The sequence below is a fragment of the Protopterus annectens genome, chromosome 15.part0, assembly GCF_019279795.1.
Source record: "Protopterus annectens isolate FY-2018-M chromosome 15.part0, PAN1.0, whole genome shotgun sequence".
Taxonomy (NCBI): Eukaryota; Metazoa; Chordata; order Ceratodontiformes; family Protopteridae; genus Protopterus; species Protopterus annectens.
The window spans coordinates 533,080,477-533,098,815 of record NC_056749.1 but is presented as its reverse complement, the minus strand read 5'-3'; the positions used below and the strand labels follow the sequence as shown (position 1 = coordinate 533,098,815).

The 18,339-nt window shown below is 37.9% G+C and overlaps 1 protein-coding gene across 1 annotated transcript in view; it reads right to left on the bottom strand.

Moving 5' to 3' along the window:
• LOC122789853 (sodium/nucleoside cotransporter 1-like) overlaps positions 1-18,339 on the bottom strand; it is a 486,120-nt gene that overhangs the window by 238,851 nt on the left and 228,930 nt on the right. Inside the window, exons 12-13 of the mRNA XM_044057287.1 lie at positions 14,508-14,588; positions 8,549-8,674 (exon numbers count right to left, since the gene is read on the bottom strand). Coding sequence (XP_043913222.1) covers positions 8,549-8,674; positions 14,508-14,588 — 207 coding nt within the window. The remainder of the gene's footprint in view (positions 1-8,548; positions 8,675-14,507; positions 14,589-18,339) is intronic.

The following is an 18,339-nucleotide window of genomic DNA, read 5'->3' as shown; positions in this document are numbered from 1 at the left end:
ACTACTTTTGTCTCAGAGGCAGCTTGACCACCTACTTCTAGTTTATGGCCAAGCTGGTATAACTCAGGAAACTAGATAAAGAGTCGGGTTGTGTTAAATAAAATTTAACAGAAGCCTGAAGAAATGCTATGAGGAATTTATTACAAAAGACACTATGCATGTCAACTACAAATTTTATTTATGTTTTCTGGGACTCAAATTTTCAATTTTATAGATCTTTTACTGATCCTGTGGACTTGTTTGGCTGTTCAACTTGCATGTTTTGCTAGTGGCATTTAAATTAGAGCTTCATTTGGTGATCTGGATGATAATAATTAAGGGGTGATGCACCGAATATTTTTTATTTGGTTTTGTAATGGCTGATGTAGGCTATTGACAATGGTCTGGGTGTCTGCGTTACTCAGAGACACAAGTAAGCTCTGCCCATTAAGGGAAGATATTTATTTTAGTTGGATATATACATAGATGATATCTGTATTTTAAATGTACTGATTGATTTATAAGGTGTAAATGGGCAACATATACTGTGATGGTGAAAAAAATTATATGTTCTCCATCTTAGTTATAATATGTTGCTTTTTTATGTGCAGGTAATGGTAGTCTCTGTTAGTATATTGTTTTCTAGTGTTACTACTTTACTTGCATATGTTGTTTGTGAGTTGTAAGTTCTTAGATGAAAAAAAATGTGATCAAGGGTATAAACCTTGGTTGTGGAGTTCTTTGGTATATTTTCAAAAGTGCACTAGTGTTTAGTTGCAAAATAGGAGGTAAGATAGCAAAAAATCAGTTGATAAAGCACACTGTATCTTGATAAGCTTGTAAAACAGGTGAGTGGTAACAAAATCCCTTAAGGTGTACAGGGCATAAGTAAAATGTCCTATGCAGACCACCTCAAGGCCATATACCTGTATTCTGTCACTACAGGCTTTTGAGGGGAGATCTATGCCTGGCATATCGGGCATTTATCAGACTCCACTCTGATGGACCTCCTGCATATCCACAAAACAAATAGCATCAGAATTACCAGTTCTAAAGGCTTAAACCTTGCTTGTGATATAAATAGGTCCTGCTGGAGAGATAGGTATGTATCCCAGAGACTATCATGTATGTAGAACAGGCTCCCCATCCATGCGAAGCAGAGTTTCTCCTTAAACCAATTCAAGTGTAGCTTGGATAATTGCATGGGAAACTGGAAATTCATCCCAGGTTTGGCACCTATGTCTCTAATGGACACAGGTAATCTGTAAATGGTTCATATCCCAAACTCCTGCTTATACTTATCAAGGGTATCAGAACTTGTCAGAGATTTGGGATGCATGGCTAGACTTAAAAAGACCCTTTTGGCCGTTAACATAGTAAACACCTATGAATCCATGAGCCAGTGATAAACGCTGATAGAAAAACATGTCAACAGTTATTTTCATTTTAGTTAGCGATGGTGTATTTTTCCTTTGTTTGCATATTGATACCTAGGCCTTTTAATTGTCAGCAACATTTTATGTATACAAATGTCTTGTTAAGATTATTCCAGCATATATGATAAACTTCGAAGAATTTAAGGATTGGTTAAAAGATAAATTTAAAAAATATCTCTCAATAATTGCTAATGCTGAGATTAATGATACTTTGTCAGGGAATTCTTTTAAAGGATGCCTGTGTGACACTGTTAGCCCAGTTATCTGGAATTTTGTAAATAATTCTATGTCATTTGTGAATATTGATATGATTTATACATGTTATGTACCGAGATTCAAGAATGTAACCACAGTGTACCCTACTGGAAAAGAACAGAAAGGTATATAAACTATATACCTGTGCAAGTGTATGCTTTAATAGTAGAAGCTGGAACATTTATTTATTTATCTATTTATTTAACATTTGTTAACCGGGAAAGTTCGATTTGGAACGAAGCCAATTTTCAGTGGACACCGGGGGAGAAACACTCCAGATGTATGCATTTGTAAAACATACAGAGTTAACTTGCAAAACTTCAAGAAAATAAGTTGGAATCAAAATGTTTTACAAATAGCATCAGAATTACCAGTTCTAAAGGCTTAACCCTTGCATGTGATATAAATCAATGCATCAAGCAGAAACAATGTATATTGTCTTGAAAGTAATTTTAATTACTAGGATTAAAATGTAAAGTGTTTTCTTGCTTCCTAGCAACTGCACATCTGAGAGATATGTACTTCTCATACAGAGATGATAAAATTATGTTGGTATCTGTTAGCCTGGGAACTGAAGACAAGTGACAAAGAGTGATGTCATCCAAGTTGACCCAGCAGTCATGTTTTATAATAATTTAAGAACACTCTCAGAGAAAGTCTGTGCATTTTGTATCTTGTCTTGGACCTGGAAACATTCTCTCGTCAGCACTTGCCTTGCTAATAGTAAGTAACCAGGGTGCAGTAATCTGTCTTAGATCTAGATCGGAATATAGTAACGATTAGTTTAGATGTTTGCTGTATTTATTTTTGACTGTCCTGCAATGTTGTTTTAAAAAAATTTCCTGTGATTCTGAACTCTGTAGTTACTGTGTTGATTGAGCATTGTCTTGTTCTTTTATTATTTATTATTAAATATATTTAAACCTATCTTTATGGCTGCTATTTGTGAGACATATTTAAGCTCTTAGCATACTTGCATATGTATTTAGCGATACTGTACAGGCCACTCCTAAATATCCTTGGTCTTGGTCACACTTACCATTTGAATGATAGTAACATTAGACAGTAGGATTGGTCACCCTTTGTAAGGGTTTTTATAGTAGCTGATAAGTAGGGGGTTGGTGGAAGTGATAACTACCTTATAGTCTGGGCAGAAGGGGGCATAGCTAGTAAACCTGTGCCAGACTTCTCCAGGTGTGTGTGTGTGTGTGTGTGTGTGTGTGTGTGTGTGTGTGTGTGTGTGTGTGTGTGTGTGTGTGTGTGTGTGTGTGTGTGTGTGTGTGTGTGTGTGTGTGTGTTTGTTTATAAATCAAATCTTAAAGTGTGTGTGTCAGCTACTTGGGCAGGGACACGAAGCACTGGTTGGACAGAGAGGATGCTGGAGATCTTGGCTTGACCCCTCAGCTGAGATCTTAACCCTATAGCTGTGTCAGTGGGAAGTCTTATTGGGGATCTGAAGAAAGAGGGAGAAATCAGCCCCAGACTGACTGTGATCTCTGTGTGCTCTTACGGGAAATTCTACTTTACTGTGTGCGTACGTGTCATCCTCCCAATGTGTACATCCCTCACTGGTGCTATTGGTGAGGGTTGAGGCTCCTTGATTACTGGGCCACTGCAGGGGCGTCACAGCCTACATGGTAAAATTATATGTTGGTGACATCATAAAATGCAAGAATATGAAAAGACTTAAATATTGCTCAATCAAAAGTTCAAAATAAGACTTAGCCAAGGCTTTAAATCAAAAATATCAAATTATATTAACACTAAAAAGTAGCTACAGCTCTTGAAAAGGTTAAAATTGCAATCATATTCTATAACTCCTAAAGCTTGTAATAGACTTGACAGTATGATCTAAGATGTTAACTAAATCAACAGATCAGCTCTCATAAAAATGCATCAAGTTCCCAAGAAACAATAAAAAATGAACAGAGATTCAATATATTTCATTTGCATTTAAGTTATTATGAATGTATCAATAAGAAAATATGAGGGGGTATAGCTTTTTATACATAGTAATAGATAATGCATTGAAGGATGTGGGCAAAGAGCAAATATAAAAAAAATATATATATATATATATATATATATATAGTGTGTTCTTTCTTTATTTCGCAGGCACAGCACAGTAGCATGCCTGCAAGCACACAGACAACCTATTGGAACTGCAGTTGGCACAGTAAAAAAAAAATTCTTTATTTGGGTCTCCTGCAATCAAGCTCCCCATGCCTCCTTACTGATGCAAACTAACTTCATACTTACATTTGTTTGCCATGCTGCTCACAATCTGCATATCAGTGGTTATGCTTAAATGAAGAAACTAATCAATCAGAAACTCTGTACTGCTTTAATAGTTGCTTTACAACACTCAAAAGAGTTAGAGAAATAAAATGATAGTATAATATGACTATGTTAAAATGCAGACACCCATGCAAGCTCTCCATAAACCAAGAGGCATGCATACAATTGCAGAAAGCTTAGAACACAAAGTAAAAAGAGAACATCAAATAAGGAGTAAAACAAATAGTAGTAGTCACACAAAAATGGACTAGCTAACTCAGGTATACTTAACAAAACTGGCAAATGCTTACAGCACTTTAACTGCAGGAAATAACTAAGTAGAAACTCAGTATTGTTGCAGTAATTGCTTAGCAACACAAAACAGCCACAAAAAATAATCGAGTTGTCCTTTAAGACTAGAAGATAATGTAAGTATACATACAAGCAGCTGCAGCAGCTGTTGACTTCAAATTAAAGTGGGCTACATGCAGTAACCGAATGGATAGGACTAGCAATAATGGGTGAAGATGCATGTGGTGGGACTATTATTGGTCATAATTATGATCATACATGCCCTGTAGACATATTAATAAATATTAATAAGTGTACCGGTCTGACATCCCCTGTGGTGTACACATTCAGTACATCAAGAAGACTGAAGTAGATATAAAGACAACAAATGCATGTAAAATTCTGTTAATGTCAAAAGATATGTCTTCCTATTCTTCTAATCTTGCACATTTCTTCATAACTTCACTGGCTACTCAGAAACGTTAAAATTATTTTCATCAGAAATCTTTTGCCTTAATCATTAGACATCTTAAACTTTAAGAGGTCATCATCATCTTTTTTTGGCTGTTCACGTTAGGGGTCGTCACAGCGGATCACCTGTTTCCATTTCTTCCTGTCCTCTGTTATCCTTCCTTCCTCCTTGCTAATCCATTATACTTCATGATTCACTATCCCTAAATCATCCAACCTTCTCTCCCTCTCATTCTCTTCATTCATCAACCCTCAAAGTACTCTTTCCATCTCCTCAACACACTGTCCTTGATGTGAGTATGTTTCTCTCATTATCCTTTATCACCTTTACCTGCTGCACATCTTTCCTAGCTTGGTCCCTCTGTCTAGTCAATCGGTACAGGTCCTTTTCTCCCTCCTTAGTGTCCAACCTTTCATACAACTCTTCATATGCCTTATCCTTGGCCTTTGCCACCTCTCTCTTTGCCATGCACCTCATCTCCTTATACTCCTGTCTACTTTCTTCATCTTTCTGACAATCCCACTTCTTCTTTGCCAACCTCTTTGCCTGAGGTCACATGACCAAATTATCAGTACATGTTCTACAGAAAAAAAAGTCGTACAATGTAAAGAACTTACATGTGTGACCTTCATAGTATTATTATTCCATCAAAGTATTTTCCTTAGGTCTCTCTTAGTTTATAAAATGAACTTTCAAATTATTTACTTTCATATTGGGAAGAAAGGAAAACTGACCAAAAACATCTCCAGTGTTTTATTATATTAATGTAGTGCAGCTGCAGTGCTGTATTAGATGAGATCTACAATTCAGTGAATGTATCTCCTGGAATGGAGTTCCCATGACCCATCTCCTAAAATCATACAGCCCTCAAATGTTTTTGCATTTATGCACTGCACTATGAGATCATAGTAACACTGAGTTCATCTTTTCACCCTTGAAGTTTTTTTTCTCTTTTTTCCCCATGGTTGGGTAAGTATGAAGCTAGCTTTCAAAAGGGAGTGGTGGCTTGATTACAGGGGACCCGAGTATAGAAAATGATTTTTTGTTTTAACTGTGCCACCCGCAGTTTCACAGATGTGTTATTTGACAACTTTAACTCACTCATTTTCCCATCAGCCAGTTATGTGTCAGTTTCTCATAGTGGGCCTGTTGTAGTAGTTACCACAATATACCTTTTGCCACAGCAATGTCTCCCTTGGAGGAAAAAACAGCCTTAGTATTTTATCATATTAATGTGCTACAGATACACAGCTGCATTAGTTGCCATTGTAAACTTATTGCCACTGCAACTTTGAGGCAAGCTTGGTCCATATTCACTTTATTGTACAATATACACTGTTTCTGAAAGTGTCAACTAGCACCACCCTTACATGACTGTTTGTACTCACTGACCAAATTCAGTTTCTTACTTACCAGAGGCTATCTAGCTGTCTTTCAGTTAATGGTACAGAGGAGAGAACATCATTGATATAATGCCTCCTTTGGCATATATCAGACCGGATATCTGCAACAGCTGGCATGCCCACAAAGGTTCCTTACCAGGAAAATCCAGGTTATAATCGCATTCTCCTCTACAGAATGCCTTAAAGCCCTATCTCTATACTTGGTTGTATACAGCTTACTGAGAGGCAATATATGGCTGCCATACAAGGCATCCTCACATCCAGCTCTGATGGACTTTTTCCACATCCACAAAATGAACAGTATCACAACCACCAGATCCAAGGATATCATTTTGCTTTGGACATAAATAGGACATGTTGATGAGACAGATCTGTGTTTGAGAGGTCCTTGTTCTCTGCAACAGGCTGTCCATCCATGTGAAACAGAGTCTATCCCTAACCACATTAAAGTGTAACTTTATCCAACAGATGGGAAATTGAAAATTCATCCTGGGTCTGGCCCCCATATATCTGACAGACACATACAGACATAAACAATTCCCTAATTAACATACTCTCTCTGACATTACCTTTAGAAAGTTCCTAGCTAACATACCCACTTCTAATAATTGCCCATTATACACAGGAACACATTTGGGTCGGGTTATGTGGCTAGGCTTAAAAAAGCTGTGGTGGTCATTAGCATAGTATATATGTATGAATCTATAAAAGTCAGTCTGGCAGGCAGGAAGCAAGTAGTGGGTCATAACACTTTTGAGTTTTGCTTTTTTTGTTAGTAGATGCAAAAGTTTCTACTGGCCCATCTGTCAGTACAACGACTTTATAAATGAATCCAGTGATACAGTGTTAACTAAACAAAATAAAAACAGCCCAATAATACTAGTCTACACATGCACACACACACACACACACACACACACACACACACACACACACACACACACACACACACACACACACACCTTCAGCATTTTATTATATGAGTTGTATTAGGTGAGATCTAGCATTCAGTGTATCTCATGCAATGGATTTTCACTGACCACAACTCCCCACATCATGCAGTTCTCAAATGTTTTATGATCACCACATATCCCCTGATATAAGGAAGTCCTTGTTCATTGTGCAGCTTAAATCTAAATGTATTGCATCCAGATCCAGGGATATAATTGTTTCACTGTATTTAGGGCTCATTATGCCAATCACTGACTATAATGCCCCTTTATGTAAGTACCTGTTCAAACATTTGCCACAACTGGAATGAATGCAATGCTTTCTCACAAAAAATCTAGGGCCTAAATTGTAAAAACTATGCAGACCATCTAAAAGCCTTGTCCCTCTTCTCAGTATTATACAGGCTACTGAGAGGTGACCTCTGCCCTCTGATAGAGCTTCATCAGACCCTATTCTGTTAGACCTATTACACCTTCACAACTCATATGGTATCATAACTATTCTGTCAATGGATCACATTTTTTTTCCTTTGCAAAATAAATAAAATCATGTTGGAGGGATAGGTTTGTATCACAAAGAGTACTGCATCTATAGAATCATCTTCCACTCCACGTAGTGCAAAGTACTTCTCTTACTCAAGCCAAATGCAATTTGAATGAATGGATGGGTAACTGCAAATTAAACTCTAGTTTAGCACCCCCGTCCCTCACAGATAAAGAAAACAAATAAATGTTCCAACATATTATCCTTGTTTGACATATCTCTGGGATATTTATATGCAAAGTATATGGACTACAAACTACAACGGGAATGTAAGGAAAGGCTTGTTAAGATCCTCACAGATCAATGGCCTAGAAAGAACCTATGAACCTCTGTGGGGTGTAATAGTCTGAAGATGAGTTGGTCTGATTTCAGAAAGACTCTTATTATATCTAAACTAACAGTATTTAGAGGTATTAATGGTACTTAGATGGACAACATGGGAATAAAACATGCCACAGCTGCAAAGGCAAGAGAAGGTAAGTAAGAAGAGGGGGTTCAATTTGTATTTAATCTCTATACAAATATCAACTTTCATGTCTATTAGGACACAGTTTCAAATGCCAGACAAACAGCTGCAAAAAATGACATCACCAATCCATTATTAATCCTGCCTGGTTTGAGTAGAGATGCAGTTGGGGCATACACATTCTTAGAGGGAATATCACATACACATTCTTAGAGGGAATATCACAGTTTACAATCCAGAATCATTTTAATCTTAGTGACTAAACTATCAGGATAACTAAAACAGTGTTTTTTTTTATTTAAAAGCACATGCATCATATTTCTTCTCAGCAAGGAGAACATCGTTCAGCATACTGTATGTATATTCTGCACTGCTTTCCCATTGCATTTCAAATGACTTGTTAATAAACATCATTTATAATTTTTTTAACTCTCGCTGATCAAGGTTTTGGGCTTTACTAACAGAAAGTGCTTACCCCAAAGGAGATGTATGCTCCCAGTACACTTCCAGCAATTGTGGCAAATCCTCCTGTCATAACTGCATGGATTTCTGATTTTGTCATGTCTGGTAGATAAGGTCGAATCAGCAGCGGTGCCTCTGTCTGAATTAAGGCAAAACAATAAGTAACGATGACTTAAGTAACTGACAAAAGCATGCAAGTTTATCAGCAAAATAACATATGTGTGCTTAAAGTAGATCAGGCATCATATATGAGGTTGATCTTCCCAGATCAGAACTTTTGATGTCTTTACATGAAGACTCTGTTTTTTACAGACTTCCTTTAGCTGGTACCCATAATCTTTGCTCAGACTTTTAGTAGACATCATGCGAAGTTAAGGGCTAGCATTGCATATTTACTTTCAGTGGTCAAAGGGACAGCACAGTGGTTTCAGGAGATAATGGTGGCAGATCTTGGAAGAGAGTGCTTGTAGAATGAAGAGTGAGGTTATACCTACACCTAAATAAAACTAAAATAGCATTTTCAGAAAACATTAATCAGAACACCAGTTATTGCTTATGGAAGGCATTTCATTTGTTCACATTTTTCTTAAAAACATATTACAATCTGAAGACTAAACTGGTAATCACTAACTTAGATGGCCTCTGCAACCAATCAATATCTTCAGGAAAATATGATGGAGCCACAACTAGATATCTTCCCTCACCCCAAAAATAAAATATTGCCCCATCTCAAATATTTGGACCACAGCTAGATATATGGCCCAAATCCTCAAAATCAGACTGCAAACAAGTAAGAAAATATGCCTGTGCTGATATCTGTGGTGTGTAATATGTTATGGAACACAGTATTTCACAGACTCTTTGGTACTAATGGTATGGACAAGAGTTTTAAACCTTCTCGTCAACTGGATTCCATTGTCCTACATGTGTTGGTGCCATTGTTTAAAAGTCCAGCTATTGCTATGCTTATTTAGGCATTTCAACAGAAAAGAGAAATTGTGGTCACTTAGTTGTATTACTGGCTTCAGGTATTAAGAGAATTTTAAAGTCATATAGCATTTCTGAATTATTTTTCTTTTGATGTGTCATTCAATCTGATTGCAGAATTCTACAGCCCTCTTTTACTCCTTCAGCACGGTATTTGTAGGAAGGCCATATATTAGTACTTCCCCCACCGAATGCTGCATTTTTTTTTTTGCAAGGGCATATATTGATAACACATTTTTGAATTTGTTTTCAAAGGTTGAAATAAGTGTCATCTTAGTCTAATAACAAGGACTGATTGATTTATCCCCCAGCATCATCCACCCAAAACTCCATAATTCAAGTAACACACTGCAATAACTTTTGTGTGTGTGTGTAGCTTTAGACTGCTTCCAGTTATGTCACCACCTACTGAAACCATCATTGTAAAAGGGTTTTAATCTCATAACATGAAGATTCCAGCATAAAGTTTCCATACAAAAACCTTTTGATATAGGGATTGAAATGTTTAAACCTATGTTCTAACCATCTACACTATTCCTATTGGAATTTCTGACTTTCCTTTCTCCCTGTCAACTCTCTATCAAGGAATACTGTATAACAGACAAGTATAAGTTAAAGCATTGTATGTTTTTGGGAGAAATGTGTAGAAGCCAATATCTTCATTTTCAGAGCAACCATTAAAGTAAGTGTCTTAATATGCGATTCAGGGGGACTAATCTGCATTTTTTTATTTTCATATTCATCCTGTCTTATAAACAGATTATGTGATGTTAATTTATTCCTCTTCATATTAATTAAGTGACAGTTATCCATAATGTCCCTTTTATCAGTGGGATCTGAGTATGCCTCCTTCTGACCAGAGGTACATTTATTCCCTGGGAGTCTGTTTACTAAGAAAAAGAACATATTTAGATTGTAAAAATTAGCTCCACTTTTGAAGGTATTCCTTACAAATCACCTTGGCAGCCCTGAATATACCCAAAGACAAATAGTAAGGGAAAAGTCACTTTAGTGGATCAGGTATGGGCTATGTAATCATAATTTGGCAGTCCAGCTGGTCTCAGCATGGTAAGTTCTTACGTTCTTCATGTCATGCTCTCATTTTTACTTGAAAGCATGTCAGTGTCTAAGAAAGTTATCCTGTCACGAAATACAACATTCTGAATGGATTAAAGGTAGAGTCTGAATCTTGGGTACAGCATCCTATGGTCCTACCTTGCTTTTAGTAAAGATAACTGTTTCCCATAAATTCAAAGGAATTTTCTTTAAGAGTTCTGTAGTAAACGTTACCATTTTTGTATTCACTTTTCACAATTTATATGTTTCATGTCAAGTATGTTCACTAGTTAGGTGGTATCAAGGCAATTAACTGACCTCTATGTCTATGTTAAAGTTATTGTTTGTCTTAAATTAGTTGACATGTCACCATTTACCATAATGGCCTCTGTTTTTGATGTCAACAGCTCTTGCCACAATTCCTTAACAGATTCCTTTGGTTATGTAAGAGGCAGTAGTGCATAATCTGCATACAACCCCCTTGCACATTATTGCATAATACCAGCATACCTTCTATCCCATGGTCATTTCTGACTCTGTAATTTAAGCATGCCAAGCGGAGTACAAATGGTAAGGGAGATAATGAATGGCATTGCCTTATGCACTCACTAATAGTGAAATGGATACTTAACTACTAGTTAATGTTACAAACTGCATTTGCTTTCTTGTTTTGCACTTGTTTAATAAATTCCTCTTGGAACACAAAATAAGTAAAAGCTAATCAAGGAAGCTGCCATACTTTTGTATCACATGCCACTTTACTATTATGTGCTAATATAGAGGCAGTGATCTTATTTTTTTTGTTTTTGGCCTTCTGTATCTGTGGCATGGAGAACTCATATTCCATTAATTATGGTTTCCGGTCTTGGACTGATACCACTGGAGATGGCATGTGAAAAATGTGAGAACTAACTAGACAGTGCACAGACACATTGTATATGAGTATATAATACCTGTGCTTTACACACCATCCAGTAGCTGGTGGAGTGGACCCCCTTTTGGTCGATGTGCCAGTGTCTATGTGGACTAGACAGGGCCTTGATAGAAATGCAGGTGCAAGCAACGGCTCCTCAATCCTCAGGGAAATTAGGCAGTATGTAGAACGCATGAATCATGCTGTTTGTCCCTCTGCCATCTGTGGGAACCATGTATGTTCCTCCACATGCTGCAGAATAACATCAAGGAACTAGTGTAGTATTCTGGAAGCAAATGCCTGTGATGTACCTTAAATGCTCCCTGTTGGCCACTGTAAGGTACATGTAGCTAGGAGAGTCAATACTACATGTACCTTAATGTCCATAGAAATCAGCATTCCATTTATCTCATGGGATTCCATGTGCGGATGATACATGTCTACAACTTCCTATACGGTGCCTTTGTCCATATCATAACATTCAACTATATCCCTGTTGTGGAGGTGAAAGAGTGTTAGGTGCAGCTGTAGTCTTCTGTGACTTTAAGAGCAACAATGCACACCATCAATGATGCTGGCAGCAAGAACTGTGTCTAACATGGATCCCCTACACAATGCCGACAGTCCAGAATGCCGACAACCATATGGCCAACACCATATGATCAACATTCGGAATGCTGACATTGTAAGAAGTCCACAAAAAAGGAAAACAAAATTTCCTTTAAACTGCTAGCCCCCCTGCATCCCCCGTGGGGGGCTCCATCCCCCACAACCTCCGTAACTTTAATATACCAACTCCGAGATCGCACTACAGTGCAGCAATGTAAATCTTTCCATTCCGCACTATAGTGAGATGCCGGTTCCGCATTGTCGGCATTCCAAGTGTCAATCATAAGGTATCGGCCATATGGTTGTCGGCATTCTGGAATGTCGGCAAACTGAAGGGGACCTGTCTAACATATACTGTTTGGCTAATATGGCTGCTACTCCTAACACCTTAGTGTGATATATGCCTCTGGTGCAACAAGAAATCACTGTGCAAACTCACCGGCAGTCGCAGCTTGTTGAGCAATATTTATACACTTCTGAATTGCTTAGCTGTATTGTTTACCCTTGCTTGCATTCATAACTGGGCACATTATTAGAATATTTCCATTTATATATCATATTATATGTACAGCTATTAGCATATGATGCTGTCCAGACAATTTCACCAGGTTATGTGATTACACTATCTATGTTTCTGAAATGGCCCCATCCTGCATAATCACTCTGCATGCAATTTTGCCTAATGCGTTGCACTAATTGCTCTAAATTTTAGACATTGTTTTTCATTTGCTCTTCTTCATTTTGACAGTGGGTGATTTTTTTTCTGCATAATTGTGGAGAGTTTTTTGGAAGTGGTACAATGGATGCTTTACAATAAAGACTTAAGAGGCAGCACATTGTTGTTGCTGCTTTTAAGGAACATGAATCACAGTCTCAACAAGTGAGTTAGGCAGTTACAAATATATTTCCTGGAGGATATGCCTTATTTCATTTGTGCACAAAAACAGCTGGAAATAATATCCATTCTTCTTCATCTGTATAACCTGTTTATTGTTTTATCACATTTAAAGTCATCATGAATATTGAGTGTGCATGTGTGTGTGTGTGTGTGTGTGTGTGTGTGTGTGTGTGTGTGTGTGTGTGTGTGTGTGAGTGCGTGCGTGTGTGAGCATGTGTGAGCACGTGAATGAGTGTGTGTGTGTGTGTGTGTGTGTGTGTGTGTGTGTGTGTGTGTGTGTGTGTGTGTGTGTGTGTGTGTATGTGAGCATGAGTGTGTGAGTGTGAGCACTTGTGTATGTCTGTGTGTACATGAGTGTGTGTGTGTGTGTGTGTGTGTGTGTGTGTGTGTGTGTGTGTGTGTGTGTGGTGTGAGTGTGTGTGTGTACATACACATGCACCGTCGTTTCTGGGTGTTGTGGTGGAGTATGACAGCAGACGGAGGAAGAGGCAGCTCTACAATGTATTTTTTAGAAACTAACTTTTTTCATTCAGCTAGTCGGGGAATTTATTACCGAACAGCAATGCCAGCATTTCTTACGAAGAAAACATAGTAAACTGACTTGCAGCTCTATGGGAAGGGCATACAAATACAAATTATTTCTGGTTATAAATAATTGTGGTTCTTTTAAGTAGTTTGCAAGTTATTTTGGAGGACAGCAGAAGCAAATAACATAACCTATCATTTTATATAGTAGCCAGGGCATGAATGAACACCTCAGTTATGGCAATGTTTATTTTATTAGCTGTGCTTCATTGAGTGATATACTATTTACATTGTTTTATTTTTATAGGGAAGCTTATAGCTCTTTAACCCACCCAAAACAATATATTTTTGTTGTTGTGGGATACAAGGGAATTGAAGGAGATAAGGGGGAGCTTCCCCTTTCAAAGTATAACAGAAAGTAATACTATTTGTTAACATAACATTGGATGGCGCAGTAGTGCAGTGGTTTGTGTTGTTGCATCACAGCAAGAAGTTCTCTGGTTTGATTCTCAACTGGGGTGCCTTCTCTGTGGAGTCTGCAAGCCCTCCCAGTGTTTGTGTGGGTTTCCTCCCATGTTACAAAGACATGCATCTGGAGCATTTCACCTCGGGCAGCTGCTGAAAATTGGCTCGTTCCAAGTCCGACTTTCCCAGTAAACAAATAATAAATAAATAACGGGATGTCATGTTCATGCATAAGCAGTATTCCAATAAGACATTCTGACAACTTCACTACACAAGTGCAATAAAGTATACACTGTAATTATAACCATGTAAGAATTCATTATTTGGTGGAACATTTATTTATAATATGAGTTGCTGGAGAGCCCTAAAGTGAGATGGGGGACAATAATTTGGAAGCTGATGCAGAATATACTTAATCTTCCTTCCTATACTACAGTATGGAAATCTGCTTAAACAAATAGAATCCTACAGGATTTTGAATTAATATACTGAAGGAGCTTAGGAAAAAAAAATTCTTACCTGTCCTACGAATATGTTTCCTGCAACACTTAGGGTTTCTGTTGCTGTAGTCCCCATTGTAACCTGCATCAACCATGCTATCTGGAAGGAAAAACATTAAAAGGTTGATTCTGCATCATAAAGCATCTTACCATTGTTATTGCATATGTTTAACTAAGATGCAAAACACAACCTCAGCTGGCTCCTAAAGGTCTTCTCCGTAAATTGAAATCCAACGTAGTAGAACAAAACAGGATCTCGACCACCACGAAAAGTAGAAAATCACATTTATTGAAATAACAGCAAAAGATGAGCGCTTTCGCGTACCCAATGTACGCTTCTTCAGATCTAATTCATTCATAAAAACAGTCATCCTTTTATACACAAGGCTTCTCTAATTAATTATTCAATCATTCAATAATTAAAACCAATCAATCTAATCATGACAATTAAAAGGGAAGGTAGATAAAATGGAATGCAGTCTAACACTAGTTGATACCCATACAATAAACAATGTGCAATGTCTCAAGCCATGGGAAGAAAAAATTCTAAAATATATTAACTAGACATCAAAAAGTATATATATAGCTTAAAAATCACATAGCAGTTATAACCTATCATCAAAAATATATGTATATATATAATATAATAAATATGTGTACATATATGTTTAACTAAGAAAACAATTATAATATTGAAATTATAATGAGAATCTGCCTTCAGTATTTAAATAGTTATTATCAGTCATACTGGCAATGAAAATTAGCACTGGAGCAGGGTCACCAGGAAGTAAAGAAACAGTGAGAGGTGTGTGGGGCATAGCCCCCCACCTAGTTGGCTTTTACCAAATAATGTAAAATAAAACCAAAGTGTGCACCCCCCCACACACACACCCCTAATTATATATACTAACACCAGGATCGCACTACAGTGGGGAAAAGGACATATACCTTTGACTTGCCTTATTGTACTACTTGTCAGTGAAATGAGTTTAGGTGAAATGAGTTTTAGGTGAAGTGAGACATACCTATATATATATATATATATATATATATATATATATATATATATGGGTTTATGCCAGAATAATTGAATTTTTGGAAATTCAAACTTCATATGATTGAGTGCATATGTTCGACTTTCCAAAAACTCCAAGGAAACAACACAAGAAAAATCTACATTTTTGATGGTGCAAGCCCCCCTGCACTCCCCACACCACCTGCAAATTACTCCAAGATTGTACTGCAGTGGGGAAAAGGGTAATTTCCCTGATCCCCACTGTGTTGCAATCTCTATACCAATGCTTTGAGTTTTCAGAAAGTCAAATGTGGTCTTGACCATACAGATTCATAGATTCACAGAGTGTTACTAGGCATACTTCTCAACTGTCCATATTTTTCAGAATGCCCAGATTTTTGCCTCATATTTATTGTCCATTCTTCATAAAATGTGTGGTATTCTGGATTTTTGTGGCAAATCAGTGAGAAGTGAATTCACTAAATATAGACAAGCATGTGAGTTTTAGACTTCATATCCTACAGAAAATACATGGTAATTACAAGCACTTTTATTCTAGAAACTTTCTAAGTTTAGAAAAGCAATATTTAAAGTTTGACCTTATTTTTGAGGCTTTGTTCCCCCCACCCCCCATTATTTTTGGCTTTTCCAGCTTTTTGTGCTAAGAGGTTGAGAGCTATGTTACTAGGCTAATGACCCAGGGGGACTTTTCCTGAAAGAATAATGATGTCCTGTACCTGAGTAGGACATTGAGCGCAAGGTATTTATAAGCTCCCTCTGTCCATTAAGGACATGGGTGCCAGGCCCGGTGTAAATTTCCTCTTCCCCATCCACTGGTCTAAGTTGTTCTTAAACTAGGTAATAGACAAACTCAGCTTCAAAGTTGTTCCATAGGTAGAGCAGTCTCTGGGACACATATCTGTCTCTCCAGCATGTTCTGTTTAAGTCACAGACAAAATTCAGGTCCCCAGACCTTGTATTTATGGTACTCTTTGATTAAGAAATATGTAGGAGATTCATAAGTGTGGGGTTTGCAGATGCCTTATAAACCAGGCATAGATCACTCCTTAGCAATCTACAGGAGACCGAGTAGAGGGAAAGGACTTTAAAGTGCCCTGCATAAGGCAAGTTTGTTATGCCTTGTATTCTTTTTGTTAGGAACCTCTTGAGTTCACTCTAGTTGATGCATATGCCTGGTCAGGTACATACCAAAGGGATTATAGCACTCTGTGACTGGTCTGATAAAGGTGGAGTACAGGGGGATAATGATCTCTTTGAACTAGATGTCATGCCCTTATTTATAAGTTGTGCAACATAAAAGGATGTCCTCATCACTGTGGTCACGTGGTGCTGAAAGGTAAGGCCACTATCTATGTGCGTAACCAAATCCCTGACCACTGGGTCGACTCTTAGGGGTGTATCATCAACATGGTAATTAGCCAGGATGGTTGACTTCCCAAAGGGTAAAATTATGCATTTCTTAGCATTGTGTTTAATACCGTGGCTTTGGCATCATTTGTTAGTCAGAGAAAGACCTTCTTGAAGAATGCTAGAGTCTGCAGGGGAGTCAATGATAACCCCCAGCTTGCAATCATCTGCAAAATTATTCAGCCATAAACCTTCAACATTTGCTTCCATTTCAGAGAAGTAGATGTTAGAAAGGAGTGGGCCCAGTATGAGAGGGCCCAGTATGGAACCCTGGGGGACTCTGCTAGTGACTGGCCTTTAGATGGAGGTGGCCACACCTATTCTGACATCCTGAGTGCTATCATTGAGCCAGCTGGCTATCCACTGGTTGATAAAAGGGTTTATACCTAAATTAAGAAGCTTGTCTATGAGGCCTGAGTGGCATATTGTATCAAAAGCATTCGCCAGGTTGAGGTAAGCTGTATGCACAGTCTAACCTTCATCCAATGCCTTGGTGACCTTCCCAGAAAAGTCCACTAGACTTAATAGGCATAACCTTCCTTTAACAAACCCAAACTGTGATGGGTTCAGCATTTTCAGGTTACCTGTATCCTTATTTATCATGTCCATGATGAGTCTTTCCATAGCCTTACATATGAGGCTGGTAAGACTTATGGGCCTGTAGTTACCCAGATCAGTGAGCGGACCTCCTTTGTGAAGGGAAGTGACTGTAACCATCTTCTATTCCTTGGGCACAAAACCTGACTGATGGCTGCAGTTGAATAGTGATTCAAGTTGAAAAGAGCGGTCATGTTTCATGTTATTTATTAAACATCCCAGGATGTTATCAGGGTCCATTGATGGTGTGTTTTTGGCCTTGGAAAGTCCATTGAAGATCTGTTCCCTAGCAATGGTTGGGGGAATTGTGGTATGCAATATTTCCTTTGGACTATCAGGAGGGGAGGAGGGGGAAGAAATTTGAGCTGAACCTGTCATCCAGAAGGTTGGCAATGGCCTCTGGTTCAGTGTGGGTGATGCGATTTACAATAAGTTCTGTGCATTATTGTGCGTTACCACTCAGGTTATGGACATAGCTGTAGAAAGCTTTGTGGTTGTCCTTTGCCTGAGAAGCTATTTTTTCTTCAAATTTAGCCTTTGAATTATTGAATTATTAATTATCTCTCTTAACCTGCCTGCTTAGATTGGTCAAGGGGCTTTTAGTATGTATGGCTTTGTTTCTCCTACACTTAGCCAAGATTTGTTTCTTTTGTTGTATAACCGATTGATATTCTGATTTCATCAGGGTGGTTTGCCTTTTGAGTTTGTCTTATTCTTAATACGAGTGGCCGCAGCTCACTCTATACATCTGTCATTATGGCTGTACAGAGATTTTGTATGCTATAATGTTTTCTGGGTTTGGGGGTGCTTG